Source organism: Triplophysa rosa, linkage group LG4 (assembly GCF_024868665.1).
Source record: "Triplophysa rosa linkage group LG4, Trosa_1v2, whole genome shotgun sequence".
In the NCBI taxonomy this organism is placed as follows: Eukaryota; Metazoa; Chordata; class Actinopteri; order Cypriniformes; family Nemacheilidae; genus Triplophysa; species Triplophysa rosa.
The window spans coordinates 32233541-32255749 of NC_079893.1; the positions used below are offsets into that span (position 1 = coordinate 32233541).

Sequence of the window (22209 nt, forward strand, 5' to 3'; positions counted from 1 at the left end):
CCGATCCCATCCTTTATCTCCATAACGACATCACAAATGGCCACACATGAGATTCACTGAGATTTCCATATTAATAATTGTTATAATTATAATGATTATTATATTAAAGCCAGAGAAGGTCTCTGCAGCATTTATATGTTTACAGCATTTAGACTGATCATTAACACCTCGTTAAAATCACCTCATTCATTAGTGGCGTCCTTCACATGAGATAACATTTGAAGACATAATTGTTAAAGACGAATGTTTCTTCATCCCGGTTTTGTTATGAATATAGTTAGGACTGATAACGAGGACATTTAGAGAAACGATTGTGCGAGAGCTTAATGGCTGAATTTCCAGACTTTGACATTCGATGATCATGCACAGTATTTAAGGAAAATTTAGTATTTATTTACAATGTGTTCTGCAGTTATCATATTTGATGCTGTCCCTATTCAGTTAGATCATCTCCTCATGATGCGCTCATTGTGTGATGGTGAGACAGCGGTGATTAAATATTTAGATTGAATTTTTATTTAAGATTTGAGTTTTGTATTTTACAAGAAGGTGCCTGAAACAATTATCGTTCAATACAAGCACAAATAACTCTGCAGATTTAATCTTCGTGATAATGTGGATCTTTAACGGATACGAGGTCAAATTAAATGCGTGTGAGGCATTAATGCTTATAATCGTTTTTATCTTAGTGTCTGCAATCTAAGTTCACTAACTCACCATCGGTGTCGCCCCTTGTCTCCAGAATGTCTTTCCGTCAAGTTTGTTTTTATAAATCCCATCTTTTGCGTGGGAAGTGGCGTACGCCTCTTTCAGGGCATGTTTTGTGCGTACGCAACGGTTATCTTCAGCAGACGTACAGACATCTCCCGAGATGTATTGCAGATGTAAATGCAGATGTCAAATAGACGTAAGCCAGATGTGTGTGCTATCGCAGTCATGAAAGGTTAGATTTTTTTTTTTTTTAATAAAAGATCAAAAGGATTAATGATGCAGATTTATTTTTACAACCTTTATGGAGGTATTTCATGATATGTCTTTATGTTTTTGATCATTATTCACTATGTATTGCTCTTCGTTTTAAGGACATTTGTATGAGATTCAGAAAAGCACCCTGCACAGCTGTTTTTGATGTCTGGTAGTGTTTATGAATCCTGGGGACTTTTTCCGGCCCCAACCCTACAGTATGACCAAATCTGGGCATGTTCCACCCCGTTACTATGTCTACAATCTGCATTTACATTCACATTGACATTTAGTCATTTAGCAGACGCTTTTATCCAAAGCAACTTACAGATGAGGGAAACAATGGAAGCAATTGGAACAACATAAGGACAACAAAACGCATGAGTGCATTAAAAAACTGGTCTCATGTAGCCTCCCACTGTGTACAGAGCTAAGTTTCTTTTTTGAAAGCGTAGGAAAGAGATAGAAGTCAGAACTGATCAGTCAGGTGCTGACGGAAGAGATGTGTTTTCAGACGGTTCTTAAAGTGGCAACGAGTAACTTTTGCTTACTGTTGCCCCACGTGGTTGTTTAGCGGAATTGTCTGTATGCAGTGTCGTAAAAACTGTCGCAAAGATTTCCCGCTGGCAGCTCAATACACGTGAGTTTGTTTACTAAGCCGACGGACTCAGATACGTCGTTCAAACTATGTCCACCGATCAGGTAAAGTAGTCCGTGTTACCATATGTTCTTCTATACTACAACCTCAAAGTAGACTCGGGGGTAACAGCACTCCAGTTCATAAGGTGGCGGTAATACACCTATAAGCTGATTTGCCAACCGCCAGTAAAACTCAAGAAGAAGAAGTTACTTCCGCTAGCGCCTCAGAATGGAGTTTACCAAGTGGCTTGCACATCTGCCACAAATACGTCTAGATGATGTACAACGTCTTGCAGACACATTTTCGCTAACGACAAGATCAAAGCTAGAGAAAACATACAAATTCTTCGTTGAACAGTACCTGTTTGATTATGAAGGTAAGTGTTTTGTTTTCTTTTCTTTTTGTGTTAGTGAAGGTGCTAGGATAAGTACTTGAATACGTGTTCTGTCAGTTTTTTTTCTCACTGTTGTTAAATTCCAGCGCGACGGGAAAACGGAAGTTCTTCTTCTTCTTGTTTGTTGCAAGACGGATGTTATGATACACTGCTTTGCAAAAAGGCGGAAGTGAAGTGACGTCATTGTGAAAAGGGCGTATTGTTAGAAGTTAGCACAGAGCGTGCTAGCTACATGGAACATTTGTATTTACCCGAAACACAACGCATGGACTTGAATGTGTTTTGTAACCTATAGTACTTTTCTTTTGTTATTATATCGGAAGTCACTAAACACAATCGTGACCAGGCGTTGTGTTTTGTGTAATATTATAATAACTAGTCAACTCGGTATGAAAACAGCGCGTAGCATGTACATCAGAATCAGAATCAGAAGAGCTTTATTGCCAAGTGTGCTTGCACACACAAGGAATTTTCTTTGGTGTTGGAAGCTTCTAGTACAGACATTCAACACAATGACAATACAATATAATACGATTTACAGTCTAAAAGATTCTAAATTGTGCATATATAAAATAAAGACTATTTTACAGAAAATGGGGGATAATAACATATAAGAGACATTGTACAGGGTAGTATATAGTAGAATAAACATATTAACAGATTGTATGTACACTTGTGCAAATGGATAATTTAGTAAGTAGAGGTAGTGTTATATACATGTATACATAAGATGTAGATATAATAAGGCACTATAGTGCACACTATAGGAGTAGTGGAAGTGGAATATTGCTCTTAAGGAGCAGTTATCTGTTTAGGAGGGAGATTGCCTGGGGGAAGAAGCTGCTTCTGTGTCTGGAAGTCCTGGTGTTTGGTGCTCTAAAGCGCCGGCCAGAGGGCAACAGATCAAAGAGTTTGTGTGCTGGGTGTGTGGAGTCAATGATGATTTTTCTTGCCCTGTTTTTCACTCTGGAATCGTACAGGTCCTGAAGTGTGGGCAGAGGAGCACCAATAATTTTCTCAGCACTACGAACTGTCCGTTGTAGTCTTCGTAGGTCTGATTTGGGGGCCGAGCCATACCAAACAGTAATTGAAGTGCACAGAACAGATTGGATGACCACTGAGTAGAACTGGGTCAGTAGCTCCTGTGGTAGGTTGAACTTCCTCAATTGACGGAGGAAGTATAACCTCTGCTGGGCCTTCTTTACAATGGAGTCTATATGGGACTCCCACTTCAGGTCCTGAGAGATGGTGGAGCCCAGGAACCTGAATGACTCCACAGTATCCACAGTGCTGTCCAGGATGGTGAGGGGAGGAAGTGATGGAGGGTTCCTTCTGAAATCCAGTATCATCTCCACTGTCTTGAATGCATTCAGCTCTAGGTTGTTTTGACTACACCAGGCAGCCAGCTGAGCAACCTCCTTTCTGTAGGCCTCCTTTCTGCAGCCAGCTGAGCAACCTCCTTTCTCCTTTCTGTTATATATATGTATATATATACATATATATATAACGACAACATTAGCCTAATCAACGACTGAACTGTTCAACATTCACGTGGTTTACTGGTCTGAACAAAATAATCTGCTACTTTTTACCACAACACCTTAAGTGTGGTTGTTTAGTCTTTATTTACAAGCACAACACACATTCATGACGAGACACGACAACATGCTAGCTATCGACACCGGCAACCATATATTATCTCTCAGCTACCTTACGCTTATAAAGTGTGAACCGGTGGTGCGCCAATGACACAGACTAATCACAAATACGTTCAAAAGTACAGGACAGTAACAAAAAATGTACAAATAACACTTACAAGTCCAGGAGCCGGACCGCTAGGTCTGCATCCGTTTTGCAACCCGTTGCCTCATGATGCTCGCGCCACCGAGTGTAAGCCTGTCCGATATTGATTTGTGACCGGCCTCGTGTCCGATCACTCTCTCGCTTTCTTTTCTTTGCTTCCTCCAACAAAACCCTCTTTGGTTTTTTGGCTGGCTCTGCCATGGTGATGTTTTGGATAGTTTCGTCTTACTGTTAGCTCTGCTGTTGGCTAACTTCTCCCAGGCTACGAGTAAAATGTGACGTATGCTGTAAAGCAGGGGATAGGCAGGGCTTGTACCGGCCCTGAACACCAAAGTTACAAGTGCAATTTCAGCCGATAGGAGGCTGCTCAGGTAGTAACGGCAGTAAAATTCGTCCAGTTAAAAGTTGTCCTACCACTCAAATAATTTTAGAGACATTATTTTAAGGTCAAAAAGTTACTCGTTGCCGCTTTAAAGATGGCTACAGAATCTGCTGATCTTGTAGCAGCGGGCAGATCATTCCATAAATGTGGAACCGATCCAGGGAAGGTACGTGAGAGTATAGATGTCTGCAAGATGTACGTGTGCTATCGGGGCAGAGAATTCACACTGGAGAAAACCTTACCTCTGCTCTCACTGTGGAAAGAGCTTTACTGATCCAAGTACTTTTAGAGGTCATCTGAGAATTCACACTGGAGAGAAGCCTTATGACTGCAGTGTTTGTGGAAAGAGTTTCACTCAACATGCCACTTTTGTGAAGCACCAGAGAATTCACTAATGTGAGACCCTATAAGGGTCATTCCTTTTATTTGGTGCCATTTCAGAGCATGAAAAAATGCTAGACTTTCCATGATTGTATCATTTCAGTTGATGGAAGGCTTGAATGAAGTTTCTTCTCTTGTAAGGTAGAAAAGCTGATGTCACATCTGGTGCAGGTGAAGAGTTTCTGTTCTGTGTGTTTTCTCTCATGTGTCTCTAAACGTCTCTGTGAACTGAATGTCTTTCCACAGGTGATGCAGGAAAGAGTTTGTGCTGTCAGTCGCTGTTTTGATTATTTTGTTGATTCTCACCATTGTTGAGATTCATACACTGATTCTTGACGTCTTTGTCATTAAACTAATGTTATTGATCTGTAAAAACATCTCCAAATACTGTAAGACCAAAAGACATCAAACTATAGTATGAGAAAAACTGAACCCATTGCTAAACTCCCACGCAACTCAAATCATCAAGAGTACCATCCAATAATACAATCAGACCTTCTCTTGACTTCAAACATCCAATCAGTCAGTTATCGCAATTATTGCAATATGCACGTTTGCGACAATTTTAAGATTTCACAGCCATAAAATGAGTTTATGAGGAGGAGCATTAAGAAATGACCGTCATGAGTCTAGTGTTGAGTGTGTTGTGTCTCCAGTCCAGCAGGAGTCGCTCTGCAGCTCTTCAGTCCGCCGATAAACCCACTAAAGAAAGAAAGAAAGTCAAACATCAAGCGCTGCGTGTTCACATCACTCTGATTTTCTCTCTTGAGTGTTTTAAACAGAGTGTTGTGTGTGTGTGTTTGTGTTGAGATGTTGAGGATGACGTCACAGATGTGCTGTAAATCAGTGGGAACTGATCTGTCCATGCTGGATATTGATGATTTCATCACAGAAATCTGTCAGCTGAAGAAAGAGGTGGCGTTACTGGAGGAAAAGCTGAGGACAAGAGGAGATGAACTCAACACTGAGGTTTGGACACATTCAACATCATTTACTGCTTTTATACTGTCATTCATGTCAAACTAAACCAAAGTGAGACATCACACATATATTCTATATAAAGCTCCAGTGCTGATGATGTGTTGTGTGTTTGTCAGATTGTGGTAAAGGTCGAGACAAACCCCACAGACGCTCAGGACACTGTGTGTGACAGTAATCACACCTTGAATCAGGATGAATCTACTGATCAAACCTCCACAGAGTCTCTGGATTCTGTCTGTAACGCTGGAGAACAGCAGATCCTGAACACCAGACCACTCAACATGTGTTCTGTCACACTGATGGAGATGGGAACACAAACACCAGCAGAAGAAGAACATCACACTGATGAAGATGAGAATCATGATAAGGATGATGATGATTTTATTCCTTCAGGTTTGTTTGTTTTTCATGTGAGTTTCTATTTCATAAAGTGTTTTTTACTTCGCTTCTGTCACAAATGCACTAAAAAGTTTCTCTTTCTCAGTGGACACTGATGTAGTTTCAGATGTGCTGGAGGTTGTTGTTAACGCTGTTGTGTTTGTTTCAGATGAGAGCGGTGATTCATGTTGTGATGGAGAAACGGCCTCTACATCAAAACAGCGACTGACAGCACAAACTCTTTCCTGCATCACCTGTGGAAAGACATTCAGTTCACAGAGACGTTTAGAGACACATGAGAGAAAACACACAGAACAGAAACTCTTCACCTGCACCAGATGTGACATCAGCTTTCCTACCTTACAAGAGAAGAAACTTCATTCACAAGAGCACAGATACCAGAAACACTTTCACTGTCAGCAGTGTGGGAAGAACTTTCTCCGCTCTTCTAGTCTGAAAGTTCACATGAGGACACACACTGATGAAAAACCTTTCCACTGCAGTGAATGTGACAAATATTTTAGAACCAAAGGAAATCTTGCTGCTCATCAGAGAACTCACACGGGTGAAAAACCATTCAAGTGTCCTCACTGTGAGAAGAGATTCAGTCAAAACGCTTATCTGAAGACACATGTGTATCTACACACCAATGAGAGACCGTATCAGTGCAGTGAATGTGGAAAAGGCTTCAGGGATTTAGTTTGTCTAAAAAGACACCAAACAATACACTCTGAGAAACTCTATCAGTGTTCACACTGTGATAAACGTTTCCATTATTCATCTCATTTGATAACTCATCAGAGAACTCACACTGGAGAGAAACCTTACGTCTGCTCTCACTGTGGAAAGAGCTTTTCTTTGTTAGGTTCTTTAAAAGATCATGAGAGAATTCACACTGGAGAGAAACCTCATCACTGCAGTGTTTGTGGGAAGAGTTTCAGTCGACGTCACCACTTAGTGACCCACCAGAGAACTCACACTGGAGAAAGACCTTACAAATGTTCTCAGTGTGACAAGACGTTTGCTCAAAGATTTCTCCTGAGAATCCATCAGAGAGTTCATACTTAAGACAAACCTCTGCTCGATCTGTGACGAGAGATTCACGTATTTAAAGGAGCTGTATGTAACATTGACACCTAGCGGTTGAGCTTGGTATCGCAGTCCAAATTCAAAATATTGGCGAGGGTTTTTCCCCGCCCCTCCTCCTCCACAGACTCCACACTCGCAGGAGTTGCCAGACACTTACAGGAGTGTAATGGAAAGCATAAACTCTTACGCTGTAAGTTTACCTGATTTTTTTTACGTTTGCAGTGGTTTTGTTGTCTGCAAATATAACTCAGTCAGCAGCGTTTAAGAGGTTGCGTCCTCCGGAGGTTGCATTTACGGGCCATATTGCTGTCTCGTTTAAATAACTATAATGACATTGTATATTACTCCTTGTAAGTTGTAGGGATGGGCATGAGTACTCGATTAATCGATTACTCGAACGCATCAGCGACGATCGATCGATCATGAAAACGATGATCGATTGGATCTAAAAATGCATTTTTTTATTAAAACTACTTTCATTCTTTCTGATTGGTTATGCTGGTATTTGGGGCGGTAGTCTGATATTTGATTGGTTATCGCTGCGAGAAGTTGCGGTCTAGAGACAAGACCGGAGCACAGAGGGAATATGGCTTCTAAAGCGCGCAGCGATGTCTGGCAACACTTTACTCAAAAACTCGACGGAAAAACAGTCAAGTGTAAGATGTGCAGCGCCACACTCGTCTACAAATCCACAAGGAGTTCGATGCGTTACCATCTTACATTTAAACACAAAAAATCAGATGATGCTGATGCCACTACCAGCAGTCAGACGAGCAGAAGAGATTTCACCGTCAGACAGAAATGCGACACAGGCAGGCCAGAGAAGATGACGCAGCTAATAGCAGAAATGACAGCAAAAGACTTGCTGCCTATTAGTTTTGTTGAAGGTGAAGGTTTTAAACGTTTAATGAATTACTCTGAGCCCCTCTATACTGTCCCGTCGCGCAAAACAGTCACTTCAAGGATAGATGCTCGATACGAAAAATGCGCTTGTTCACTGAAAGACAGTCTGTCGAAGCCAGCGCGGGTGGCTATAACTACGGACTCGTGGACCTCGCTAACCACTGAAGCGTACATGACGCTAACCTGTCACTACATAAATGAATGGGAAATTCACAGCGCAGTATTAGAGACGCGAGGCTTTGAGGAAAGACACACAGCTGTGAACATTGCCAACTACCTAAAAGATGCAACAGAAAAGTGGCTGTTAAGCTCTGAAAAAGTGACCGCATGTGTGCACGACAACGCTGCTAACATGGTTCTGGCAAATCAAAGTCTTTGGGAATCAGTGCCCTGTTTCGCACACACCCTGCAGCTTGCAATCAATGAGGGCTTCAATGTTGCAATGCCACCGAAATGGAAAGCTACTTCAGGAGCCATGCATCTCTGTAAACCAGGACCCTTTATTGTGCTGGAAAGTAAATGAGTCTCGATTGGCAAAGCTAAGCACCCTTGCCCAGTGGTACCTGGCTGTTCCTGCACTTCTGTGCCTGCAGAGCGCGTTTTTTCCACCGCCGGTCTAATTGTAAATAGACTCCGCACTCGGCTTTCATCTGAGCATGTAGACTGACTGAACTTTTTGAATAAAAATATGTAGTCCTTATGTTAAGTTTTATTAGCCATGCATGGTAATATTCTGGCTGTTTTTGTTTTAAGTTTTAGCAGCCATAGTTAAATTATGCCGGCTTTATTTTATTTACCTATACAGACTGATCATTTTGAAATAAATATGTTACCCAATCTTTAAGTTTTATAGCCATGGTAAAAAAACATTCAGGCTATTATTATTTTAAGTTTACGCAGCCAGATTATGCTGGCTCCATTTCCTTTAGGCTACGGGCTACTTAACAGTCGTTTGGTGAAGGTGTATTGAACTTTATTTTTGTGAACCTTTTACAAAAAAACTTTTATGCACCGTTGATCCACAGCTTTTGTGATGCTGCTGATGTAAAAGATTGTTTTGTTAAAGATAACAGTTAAATAAAATAACTGAAAAGCAGAGTATACTGTGTGTTTTGTTGTTTTATTTGTTGTGTAAAACGTAGAAAAAGGTAGGTTATCTTTTTGAAAACTAATCCAAAATATTTATAAAAATAATAAGACACACATATTGATGGGGACAATACTGTAAAATAATTTTTTTTTGCGGGGCTTCAGTTGCCGTTGCTTTAAAGCAATAACAAAGCGTTCAAGAGTTATAAAGAATTATATTAAAGTGTTATATCTTATGAACGCTAGGTGGCGCTGTCTTGAAACTTAACTGGAATGTTTGTAACTGTAATTTGGTGATGTGTGTCAAATTTGGAGTTGATATATCACACAGTTCAAAATATATTATGATTAATAACCAATTACAAAATAGCTGACAGGCCGATCATCCCATCGTGACTAAACGATCCAACATGACACGAGGAATCCGTAGACGCAGTGATCATATATTTCTGACGAACATTTCAAAAGTTACTAGCAAAAATAATCATTTTTGAAATCGTGTGACCCATAGGTGGCGCTGTTCCCCATTTGGCAAGGACCCCCAGTCCGAGGTGTCGAAGAAAGGGTACAAAGGTTTGTACCGATAGATCGAAGAATGGCCGAGATACAGTACCAGATCCATTTTTGGGTTGACACGATTAACTTCAGAACATCATAACCTTTTTTTTGACCAGTAGGTCATACAATTCTGTTGGGTCATTTATGTGCGGCTCAGTCCAAAGCTCATCTGAGCCAATTTCATAACAGTCAATCACAATTTCTAGGACTAGACATGAAAAAACGCTATACTGTACTTTTCAAGATGGCCGCTACTGTAATGGGCGGAGTATTAATGTAACACATGGAATGCGATGAGCGTGACGAATGCATGACATGTGCTGAATAGAACTTCTGTAGATCAATGGGTTCAAAAGTTACAGCCATTTGAAAAGTGAATTTGTGAACTGCTGGTGGCGCTATAGAGTGAGTGCTAGAGACCCCATACTTGGTCACGTGACTAAGGAGGACGACCACATTTCGACAAATTTCATCATTTTCATAATTACGGTTCATAGGGCTGCCATAGACTCCCATCGGGGAAGAAGAAGAAGAAAACCAACAGAAGCAGTAGTGGCCATAGCTCTACGGGGCTTGGCCCTTAATAAATATAAGTTATACAATAAACAATGCAAAATAACATGACTAATCAAGTAAAAGCAATTGTAAAATTTAGGGGCGGTTTCCCACACAGGGATTATTTTAAGCAAGGACTAGGCCTTAGTAAAATTAGGATATTTTAAAAGTTGTTTTTAAAAACATACTTTAATACTATTTTTGTCTTTTTTTACATTAAAAAATCTCATTACTGTAACCCTTTAAAACTCTCAATCCTATAGCATGTTTTAAAAAAAAAAAGAGAGAGAGAGAGAGAGAGAGAGAGTGCCATGATGCCTAAGAAATTTTTTATTAATCACACATATATAATATATAAGTATATTTTATTTATATACACATTACATTTTATTAAATGTGGAAAACGACCTATATCAGTAATGAGAATGAAAAAGTTGTGTACACAGTGTGACAAGAGAATATTAAGTTCTTGAGAATTATTATGTTTATTATGATCATTTTTTGTGTTACTGAATTATGCGTTTTATCACTAAAATCATTACTGCCATGATGTTTCAGTGGTTTCGTGAGAACGACCCACACCTTTAATAATTCATTTGAATATAAAAGTTAAGATGTCAAGTGTCCAAAGTTTGACATCACTTCTGACTAAGACTGTACAGTTTCTGGATCACTGAGCTAAGATGATTCCAGTGGAGTTTGTTCTTCAGCATGTTTCTTCTGATGAGTCTGAAAACTTCCTAAATTAGCAAAACTCTCTTTGGAGATCAAGCAGTGATTAGGTTTCTCTCCAGTTTGAACTTTCTGATGGATTCTCATGAGAATTCTTTGAGTAAACGTCTCGTCACACTGAGAACATTTGTAAGGTCTTTCTCCAGTGTGAGTTCTCTGGTGTGACACTAAATGGTCATGTCGACTGAATCTCTTCCCACAAACACTGCAGTGATGAGGTTTCTCTCCAGTGTGAACTCTCTGATGACGTTTAAAAGTATTTGAATCAGAAAATCTCTTTCCACAGTGAGAGCAGAGGTAAGGTTTCTCTCCAGTGTGAGTTCTCTCATGACATACCAGCTGAGGTTTCTGACGGAAGCGTTTATCACAGTGTGAACACTGATAGAGTTTCTCTTCAGCGTGTGTTCTTTCGTGTATCTTTAGACAACTTGAATCCCTGAAGCCTTTTCCACATTCACTGCACTGATACGGTCTCTCATCGGTGTGTAGATACACTTGTTTGTTCAGATAGGCTTTTAGACTGAATTTCTTTTCACAGTGAGGACACTTGTATGGTTTTTCTCCCGTGTGAGTTCTCTGATGAGCAACAAGATTTTCTTTGGTGCTGAAATATTTGTCACATTGACTGCAGTGGAAAGGTTTTTCTCCAGTGTGTGTCCTCATGTGAACTTTCAGACTAGAAGACGAGACACAAGCTCTCCCACACTGCTGACAGTGAAAGTGTTTCTGGTCTCTGTGCTCTTGTGATTGAAGTTTCTTCTCTTGTAAGGTAGGAAAGCTGATGTCACATCTGGTGCAGGTGAAGAGTTTCTGTTCTGTGTGTTTTCTCTCATGTGTCTCTAAACGTCTCTGTGAACTGAATGTCTTTCCACAGGTGATGCAGGAAAGAGTTTGTGCTGTCAGTCGCTGTTTTGATGTAGAGGCCGTTTCTCCATCACAACATGAATCACCGCTCTCATCTGAAACAAACACAAAAGCGTTAAGAAGAACCTCCAGCACATCTGAAACTACATCAGTGTCCACTGAGAATGAAACAGGAACTCACATGACAATGAAATACTGTGAACAGACAGCAGATGAAACATACCTGAAGTAATAAAATCATCATCATCATGATGATTCTCATCTTCATCAGTTTGTTCTTCCTTTACCGTGGGTTCTGTTTTGATCTCCATCAGTGTGACAGAACACATGTTGAGTGGTCTGGTGTTCAGGATCTGCTGTTCTCCAGCGTTACAGACAGAATCCAGAGACTCTGTGGAGGTTTGATCAGTAGATTCATCCTGNCAACCTCCAGCACATCTGAAACTACATCAGTGTCCACTGAGAAACTTGACTTGAGTGACAAAAACCCTGATTTTATGAAACAGGAACTCGCATGACAATGAAATATTGTGAAAAGACAACAGAAGAAACATACCTGAAGGAACAAAATCTTCATCAGTCTGTTCTTCCTCTGACGTGGGTTTTGTTTTTATCGCCATCATGTTCCCACTGTTCATCAGTTTCACTGAAGAAAACAAATCATCGTCTTCATCAGTCTGTTCTTCCTTCACTGTGTTTTGTTTTTTCATCTCCATGAGTTTCCTGCAGTCCATCAGTGTGACAGAACACATGTTGAGTGGTCTGGTGTTCAGGATCTGCTGTTCTCCAGCGTTACAGACAGAATCCAGAGACTCTGTGGAGGTTTGATCAGTAGATTCATCCTGATTCAAGGTGTGATTACTGTCACACACAGTGTCCTGAGCGTCTGTGGGGTTTGTGTCAGTATAACAGAGTAAAGTGAGGCTGAGCTCCGAGTCCTGTGTGTGTCTGGACTTCTGTTCAGAGAGGAAATATATTTAGATAAAGCTATAAACTATGACCGTGAGATTAAAAACAGTATTAAAATACAAACATTAAAAGCAGTAAATGATGTTGAATGTGTCCAAACCTCAGTGTTGAGTTCATCTCCTCTTGTCCTCAGCTTTTCCTCCAGTAACGCCACCTCTTTCTTCAGCTGACAGATTTCTGTGATGAAATCATCAATATCCAGCATGGACAGATCAGTTCCCACTGATTTACAGCACATCTGTGACGTCATCCTCAACACAAACACACACACACAACACTCTGTTTAAAACACTCAAGAGAGAAAATCAGAGTGATGTGAACACGCAGCGCTTGATGTTTGACTTTCTTTCTTTCTTTAGTGGGTTTATCGGCGGACTGAAGAGCTGCAGAGCGACTCCTGCTGGACTGGAGAGAGAAACCGCAGCGCAGTGACTTCTGATCACGGTCTCTCAATTTATACATTTAATGTTGTGTTTGAATCCATGGTTTCTTTTATCTAATTGAAACAAGTCAAAAGCCCCTTTACGAAAAATACCCATGGTTTTATATTAAACACAAATTAACCATGGTTTGCCAATCGGTCTGTCAAAAAACATGGTTACTACACATTCCCAACTTACACGTAACGGTTACGTAATGTATTGGTCATTTTTGGTAATTTCATGACTTACCTTACCATCTGACAACGTATCTGGCACGTCTCAGGCACGTAATTTCATTACCATTAAATGACCAATGACGTCGCCTGCACGAACGTTACAAGATAACCAAGGACGGTCCAGTTACTTATTATATTCGTACTATTTTGGTAATAACATGACCCTCGGGCAACGTAAGTGGCACGTTGCGGGCACGTTACTCATTACCAATACATTTTTGATTAACATTAATGATTTACATGCCGTTTTTAAATATGCGTGTTTAAAACGTTTTTAGTCAGGACATTGTAAATATGTTGATTAAATAAGCCAAGAGATATTTAATACGCTTCATGCATGCAGCTCTCTGTTGTGGGAATATAACAGAGTGCACGCCTCCTGCGCGCTCAAGTATAGATCAGCGCGCGCCTTCCGCGCGCTCAAGTTCAGAACAGCCCGTGCTCAGCAGAGCTGCGTCTAACAGGAGGACTGATAGTTTCTCTGAAGTAAGACATGTTTTAATTTCACAATTGTCGTTTAGTACTTGTGAAACGAATTTAAACCGATTTGTTTAACTTATTATTCTAAACAGAATGTCGTCTGACAGCAGTAACAACGCTTTTTTGAAGGGCTTCTGTACTTACAGGCAGAGCCGGCCCTCCCTATAAGCGAACTAAGCGGCTGCTTAGGGCCTCGTCGCCACTAGGGGCCCCCAAGATCACACGAAATTACAGATTTTTTTGTGATATATTCACGACACACATCCATTTTCTCACGTAGGGCCGTGCCCACTATTTTTTCTGAGGTGTGTGTCAAAATTTGTGAAATTACTGACTAAACGCAACATTGCAATATCAAAATAAGTGAGGTGGCCAATCAAATGAAAGGAGGCGGGAATTACTGGTTACAAAGCCGAGCAGTGACCAATCAAATTAAAGAAGACTGAGCTACTGTCACGTCTTTAGCTGTTCAGCAAGACGCTTCAGTTTTCAAGTTAAAAGAGTGCTTTGCAACACACGACAGTGACTAAAACATTAACTATTTGACAACTGTTTAGTGTTTAACGATAGAAATGTTGAACATCTGACAGTATTCGTTGATGCAAACAACAAAATGCTGATTTAGATAAAAAATATGTAATTTACGTGATTCGTGTAATTTATAATTATCTGTTAATTTAGCGTTTTATTTGGGATAAGGTTGAGAATAATTGTGTGCATATTGTAAATTAATTTAATGGTTATCAACCATTAATAAACTAAATAAAAAAATAAAAAGGGGATTAAATCATCGTCAAGGGCTGTGTGGCTTTAAAGGGGTGTTTTATAGGTTGTGGTTAAAATAAAATGAAGATTAAAATGATTTTTAAAATAGAATCTTTGCAAATAGTTAAATGCATTGAACAATAAATTCCACAAGTTTTGTATGTTATGTGCTCGAAATTTAAAGGGACAGTTCACCTAAAATTGAAAGTCATGAAATTATCAAATGTTTTGACAATCACAATACACCTTGCATGGTTTATGTGTTTTTGTTTTTATGACATTCCTACATCCCAAACACAGCTACAACTAATAGAATTGGGTGTGCAAGGTTTAAAGTGTGCGTGCAAATAATCAAACATTGACAATACTCGATTGTATTGGGGTCACAGTGGGACCCCCAAATAAAATTCTGCTTAGGGCCCCGTAAAGGCTTGGGCCGGCCCTGCTGACAGGAATTAAAGTTCATCTGACAGGAAATTTCGTTTTATCAGGTAAGACTCATTACTGCGCAATGAATAAACGGCTTTTACGAAAATAAATGAGAGTATAAGTGCAAAAAAACGTTGCTTTAAGTTTCATTTAATCATATTTTTTATTTTTAAGGTAGGCTATACACAGCACCGGTGGCAGTTAAGAGTAACCACGGCAACGGGACATTACACGGCGCCTGAAGAGGACATATAACTCTGTATAAAAAGACCAACAATCACATTAAGTAAATATCTTACATTTGAAGTGGGGGTTTTTTGTAATATTTATGCTTCTGTAATTATTTATCTGTCGTGAATCATGCTGCTATGTTTTAAATAACGTAACTGTTATATAAAGTGAAGTATCTGAACAAACACTTGTTTGAATCCAGGGCTGCGTTCAGCCCCGACAAAACGTTTTTTAAACGGAAACGGTGGTGCGGTTGAACACCCTGTTGTGATGACGCAAGAGTTGAACTATGGCAGCTGAGAAGGCCATTCTTTGTGTTCTTTCTGAAGAATTTTCGGAGCCTGATGAAATCGGTATAAATACGTGTTGAATACTGCAAAATACATCTCTTCTAATATCTTTAATTGTTGTGTATACCGAGCTGCAGCGGACACATTTAAACGACTTTACTTGGACCCATTGTGCGAGCTGTCTCTTTAACACCGCGTGGGTTATACACATGTTGCTGCTGATTGGGCCGACATTCTTGACACGCCCACCAAACAAGAGAAAACGCATCTCAAACCCTGTTGCGCACCGTTTCCAGGAAACGTGTCGTTCAACCCGGAAACCGTAGCAAAACGTTGCGCACCGGTTTGAGCTTGAACACGCCCCTGGACTTTCACTTTTCCGGTCGCCAAGACGTAAATTTGGTCACAAGATTACGTTAACGTTACGTAACAGTCACGTATTTTGGCTAGCGGGTTTACTATAAAATTAACATTTTCCCTCAGGGACCAATGACTTCATTACAATACAGAGAATATAAAGCAGATATTTATGGATGTAATAAGGAACAATTAACTTCAAGCTGAGATTTACAGTCTTGTATTACAACAGAGGTTTAACAAACTCTCCATTCTTTAGTACAATAATCAAAATCCTCTGGGTGACACAAAGCAGATAACACCAGACAGCACAGGTACAGATAAAAAGGTCTGGAAAACATCTGCTGTGTAAAAACATCTGATAAGAATCTTAGAAAGAGCTGTTTTACATCTTACGGACGACTTCTAGATGCCTTTATGACATCTGACAGCAGACGTCTCTTTAAAGGTTGGGGTGATCCGGAGAAACCACCCACAGAACCCCCTGCTGGCCTAATGGAGGAATCCAGCGGCATGGCGAAGGTTTAAGCGCGTTCTGTCTTTACAGGCGCTTTGTTTTATTTTGACATTACGCAATTTTATCCAGCTCTAGAAGATTAAAACCTTAATATTTTTAATAAGATTTGATTATTATGATATTGACTACTTGGACATCCAGGTTGACCGTTTCTTGAGATTATGTTCAGAGGTTTAAGATTTAATTCATTCATTAATCAATTTGCACATACATGTAATCTTACACTCTGTCTGGATCAGTTCAAATAACAATTTATTTCCAATTACAATGTATTCGTCAGGTAAGAATAACACGTCAAACAAGCCAATCTTAAAAGCTTTCCTGTAGCTCAGTGGTTAGAGGTCATGGGTTGGATCCCAGGGATTGCACATACCTAGAAACAATAGTATAAAGCACTGCAAGTCTCTTTGGATAAAAGTGTCTGCCAAATGTGTAAACAGAAAACCTACAGCCAATTAAATACAGACATGATTTTAGGATGAGAAGATCAGAACTGCATACCTGACAAGAGAAATACATAGTGCTGTGTGTGTGTCCAAAGGCACACACAGCACCATGGGTTCATCTCAATAAGAATCCCCACGAACGTTTTTGCCAGCTTCCCTTAAATACCCAGACCAAAATACCCTTCCTCCACACAACAACAATTTTACATTAAAAGACTCTGTCCAGGATCTGATCAGGCCACAGATGGGCTGTCTGAGACTGAGATGCAAACCCTGTGGGGAGTTCATTGTATTGGGGGAAGCTCTGTGTTTCTCAGGATGTGTAGACGTCTCCCAGATATATGTGTGCTATCAGGGCAGGATCTATTACATGTGTCAAACCTTTCGGAAATCATTACACTGATAGCACACATACAGTACATCTGGCTTACGTCTATTTGACGTCTGCATTCACACATGCAAGACAATGTTTGCTCATCTGCAATACGTCTCTGAGACGTCTGCTGTCAGATGTCATATAGACCTCTAGTAGATGTCTGTAAAATGTTTATGGTTTAGAATGGATGTAAAACTGCTCTTTCTAAGATGTTAAGATGTTTTTACACAGCAGATGTTTTCCAGATCTTTAGCAGATGTACAGATGTCTCAGAGACGTATTGCAGATGAGCAAATTATGCATTGCAGACGTCAAATAGACGTAAGCCAGATGTATTTGTGCTATCAGGGATATATATTTCTCACATCTGTAAGTTACTGAATAAAGAGATAAAAAAGAAATTTGCAAAACTATCGTGAATCAAAGAGGTAAAATACTTTTTTAAATCTAGCAAATGCACGTTTCTTATTGCAGAGCGGAGAAGAAAGCACATGTTAAATGACACCGGACACTAGATTCACAGGTGTTGTTTAACAAACGTCACACTTTTTTATGTTTTTATGACTGGTTCATGAATATAAAAATATTCCAATATGATTTATAATGAGCAAGCTGAACACCTCTAAAGTACAAACAGAATACAAGAAAAATAGCCAAACAGGCCACGAGGAGGTTCCTTGGAGAGTAAGCACAACATTTTGACAGCGTTGTAACAGCCTTTACCAAACAATGTCAAACAATTCACCTTTAATCATGTAGACTATTAGTAGAATCATGCACACACTGAGATGATGCTTTTTGTATTCTGTGATACGATTCTGTATTTAAGATATAAACTCATTTTACATTTCAAGATTTCTAGACGAGACCGAGTCTTGTAGGGATTGTAAAACCAATCCAGTGCACTTTGTTCTTCAGTATGAGTCTGAAAACTTCTTAAATAAGCGAATCTCTCGCCACAGATCGAGCAGAGGTTTGTCTTAAATATGAACTTTCTGATGGTTTTTCAGGACAACTCTTTGAGCAAACGTCTTGTCACACTGAGAACATTTGTAAGGTCTTTCTCCTGTGTGAGTTCTCTGGTGTGACACTAAATGCTGACGTCGACTGAATCTCTTCCCACAAACACTGCAGTGATGAGGTTTCTCTCCAGTGTGAATTCTCTGATGATCTTTTAAAGAACCTGACCGAGTAAAGCTCTTTCCACATTGAGAGCAGTGGTAAGGTTTCTCTCCAGTGTGAGTTCTCTGATGAGCTTTGAAATGACAAGGATCATAAAAGCTCTTTCCACAGTGAGAGCAGAGGTAAGGTCTCTCTCCAGTGTGAATTCTCTCATGAGTTATCAAATGAGATGAATAATGGAAACGTTTATCACAGTGTGAACACTGATAGAGTTTCTCAGAGTGTATTTTTTGGTGTCTTTTTAGACAAACTGAATCCCTGAAGCCTTTTCCACATTCACTGCACTGATACGGTCTCTCATTGGTGTGTAGATACACATGTGTCTTCAGATAGGCCTTTTGACTGAATCTCTCATCACAGTGAGGACACGCGTGCGGTTTTTCCCAAGTGTGAGTTCTCTGATGACCAATAAGATTTCCTTTGGTGCTGAAATATTCACTGCAGTGGAAAGGTTTTTCTCCAGTGTGTGTCATCATGTGAACCTTTAGCTTAGAAGAGCAGAGAAAACTCCTCCCACACTGCTGACAGTGAAAGTGTTTCTGGTTTCTGTGCTCTTGTGAATGAAGTTTCTTCTCTTGTAAGGTAGGAAAGCTGATGTCACATCTGGTGCAGGTGAAGAGTTTCTGTTCTGGTTGTTTTGATGTAGAGGCCGTTTCTCCATCACAACATGAATCACCGCTCTCATCTGAAACAAACACAAAAGCGTTAAGAAGAACCTCCAGCACATCTGAAACTACATCAGTGTCCACTGAGAATGAAACAGGAACTCACATGACAATGAAATACTGTGAACAGACAGCAGATGAAACATACCTGAAGTAATAAAATCATCATCATCATGATGATTCTCATCTTCATCAGTTTGTTCTTCCTTTACCGTGGGTTCTGTTTTGATCTCCATCAGTGTGACAGAACACATGTTGAGTGGTCTGGTGTTCAGGATCTGCTGTTCTCCAGCGTTACAGACAGAATCCAGAGACTCTGTGGAGGTTTGATCAGTAGATTCATCCTGATTCAAGGTGTGATTACTGTCACACACAGTGTCCTGAGCGTCTGTGGGGTTTGACTCGACCTTTACCACAATCTGACAAACACACAACACATCATCAGCACTGGAGCTTTATATAGAATATATGTGTGATGTCTCACTTTGGTTTAGTTTGACATGAATGACAGTATAAAAGCAGTAAATGATGTTGAATGTGTCCAAACCTCAGTGTTGAGTTCATCTCCTCTTGTCCTCAGCTTTTCCTCCAGTAACGCCACCTCTTTCTTCAGCTGACAGATTTCTGTGATGAAATCATCAATATCCAGCATGGACAGATCAGTTCCCACTGATTTACAGCACATCTGTGACGTCATCCTCAACATCTCAACACAAACACACACACACATTATTCTATTGTGATTATACATGACAGCGGCTGAATCTACACACAAACTGGACTGTTTGTAACTTTGGTTTTCTACCACAATATTAAAACTCATATTTGTTTTGAGATTAGTTTCGTTTGTTGTGGCGTCACTGAGCAGTTATATTATCAGATGATAGACAACATTTTCATTTAACGTTACACACATCGGTCACTGGATCACACGTCAGATTTAAACACGATATTCTCACATTTCTTCTGGTTTGTTCTGAAACTGTGAATGACTCAAAGCGCCCAACACAAAACTGCGAGAGAACGTTGCACCTACCGTAAATAAAACACTTAAGAGAGAAAATCAGAGTGATGTGAACACGCAGCGCTTGATGTTTGACTTTCTTTCTTTCTTTAGTGGGTTTATCGGCGGACTGAAGAGCTGCAGAGCGACTCCTGCTGGACTGGAGAGAGAAACCGCAGCGCAGTGACTTGTGATCACGGTCTCTCAATAATTTAATTAATTTAGGGTCGGTTTCCCAGACAGGGATTATATTAAACCAGGACTAGGCATTAGTTTAATCAGGAAATTTAAGTAGTTTTACAAAACATGCCTTGCTAAAAACATGACTTGTGTGCATTTTGAGACAGCACAAAAGCAATGATGTATTTTAATATATGTCAGTGCAAGTTGTTTTCAGTTAAGACAGCTTTAGAATTATTTTAGTCTAGGACTAGTCTTCGCTGTAACTTTATCTATTGATGGTGTGGCCTTAGAGTTTCAAAGTAAATCAAAAATCTTGGAGTAATCTTTGATGCTTCGTTGTCATTTGAGCCTTTTGTTCAGAATACGGTTAAGACATTCTTTTTTCAATATAGCACGCTTATGTAACGGAGGCCAGCTAGTGAAGAGCTGTGCAGTGTGTAAACCTCACTCCCGACCAACAGAGACGCTCTAGCGACAGACGCTGGAGACCGCGGTCTTACACACCATGTTGCGTTCTTCTCAAAGTTAAGGTCAGTTTATGGTTCTGCGTCACGGGTGATAGACCTTTCTCTTCTAAACTCTGGAATTCTCCCTCGGCTGACATCAGGGAAGAAAATTCACTAGCAACTTTTAAATCTCTTCTTAAAACATTTTAGGGCGTTTACCTGGACATGGCTTGAGTCTTGCACTGACATACCAGAATTATTTTTTAAGGCCTGTTCATACTTGTAGTCCGGTTCGTTTGGTTCTTTTGGTCCGGACCAAAAAATAATTTAGTCCTGTTTCGCTTAGCATTCACACTGGCATTTTAAAAGCGAACCTAAATATTTAAAACCTAACGGCTTACGTGTAGCGTAAAGTCACAGCGTGATTGGACAGCTTTTATGATTTATATTTTGAAACGGAATTTACCGGATATCCAAAACAACGCTGTGTGCTGGTTTATTCATGCTCAGTGTATGCCTGCGCATTTGAGGGGATTTTTAGCATTTTAGGATTTTTTAACTCGCGAAGAGCTCATGAAGTGTTTAAAATAGTCAAAACGGCGCCAGGATTTCCTCCGTTACATGAGTGTTACATTTCTGGTTCCTTACGAACACTAAATTTCTTTCTGTGTTTTGGATCACCAGTAAAATCAAATCATAAATAGGTTGGATGTTGTGAGAGAATTCTTCTGCAGATCTGGGAGCACAAAAACAAGACAGAGAGGCATCAAGCTTTTGAACTCATTTATTCTAGAAACTACAAGTCTTTATATACGGTGCCAAAAGACATCTGGCAGGTTTCATATGTCCAGGGATTCACAGAATGACCAAATAAGGTATAGCAGTTCGGACAAAGAATGTTTAGCTTAGAAGGAATCCCCTCCTGCCATGAATAGCCAGAAGGCATCCCTTCCTCCTAACCTATAGCCAGTAAGGTAAAGTGAGCTTAACACTAAACAATTCTTGATTTTGTGGGCTTGTATTTATTTATGCGGAAATTAAATCTAACAATGATTAAACACGTATCTAATAAACACTCCTTTTATATGAACAAATCACTTGATTTTCGGGTCGTATATTGTTATCACTTCCTGGTTTTGGTTCGGTTCGATGCCTTTGGTCCGTGTTGCGTTCATATTACAATGTAACCGCGCCAGAGTTCATTTGAAAGCGGACCGAAACCCATCTTTTCAGCGGTCTCGGTCCGCTTGTTTGGTGGGCACCAGGGTTCAGGTGGCAGCGTTCACACTTACACAAATAAACCGCAGAGCAATCGCACCAGAATTCGTTTCAATCGAACCAAACATGGCATATGTGAACGCTCTTAAAAGTTGAAATCACTTTTTAGCCCAACCCTCAAAAAAGGGGACCGACAGCTAACAGGTTAAACTGTCAGCAAAAGTTTTGCTTTTAAACATGCTTTAAAAAAAATAATGCTTTTAAACATGTCATGCCTTGTTT

The 22209-nt window shown here is 39.9% G+C and overlaps 2 protein-coding genes and 1 long non-coding RNA gene across 4 annotated transcripts in view; 1 reads left to right on the forward strand and 2 right to left on the reverse strand.

Moving 5' to 3' along the window:
* Positions 1 to 13330, reverse strand: part of LOC130553086 (zinc finger protein 268-like) — an 85699-nt gene extending 72369 nt beyond the window's left edge. Inside the window, exons 1-2 of the mRNA XM_057331829.1 lie at positions 12782 to 13330; positions 12283 to 12668 (exon numbers count right to left, since the gene is read on the reverse strand). Of these exons, the coding sequence (XP_057187812.1) occupies positions 12283 to 12668; positions 12782 to 12931 (536 nt within the window). The 5' untranslated portion in view covers positions 12932 to 13330. The remainder of the gene's footprint in view (positions 1 to 12282; positions 12669 to 12781) is intronic.
* A 410-nt stretch (positions 13331 to 13740) lies between these two features.
* LOC130552947 (uncharacterized) lies at positions 13741 to 15604 on the forward strand. The gene is made up of 3 exons (XR_008962794.1): positions 13741 to 13825; positions 13912 to 15075; positions 15188 to 15604. It is a non-coding gene; the product is annotated as an uncharacterized LOC130552947 (long non-coding RNA).
* Positions 15605 to 16992: 1388 nt separating this feature from the next.
* LOC130552909 (zinc finger protein 501-like) lies at positions 16993 to 20192 on the reverse strand. 2 transcript variants are annotated; one of them, XM_057331594.1, is made up of 4 exons: positions 20114 to 20192; positions 19625 to 19783; positions 19226 to 19496; positions 16993 to 19097 (listed from the first exon to the last, which is right to left on the reverse strand). In XM_057331594.1, the coding sequence occupies exons 2-4, from the start codon at positions 19781 to 19783 to the stop codon at positions 18211 to 18213; spliced, it is 1317 nt and encodes a 438-aa protein (XP_057187577.1). In that variant the 5' UTR covers positions 20114 to 20192; the 3' UTR covers positions 16993 to 18210. The 2 variants fall into 2 exon arrangements, with proteins under 2 accessions (XP_057187577.1, XP_057187576.1); XM_057331593.1 differs by lacking the exon at positions 20114 to 20192 and having other exon boundaries at positions 16997 to 19097; positions 19625 to 20107.
* Between the last annotated feature and the right edge of the window lie 2017 nt (positions 20193 to 22209).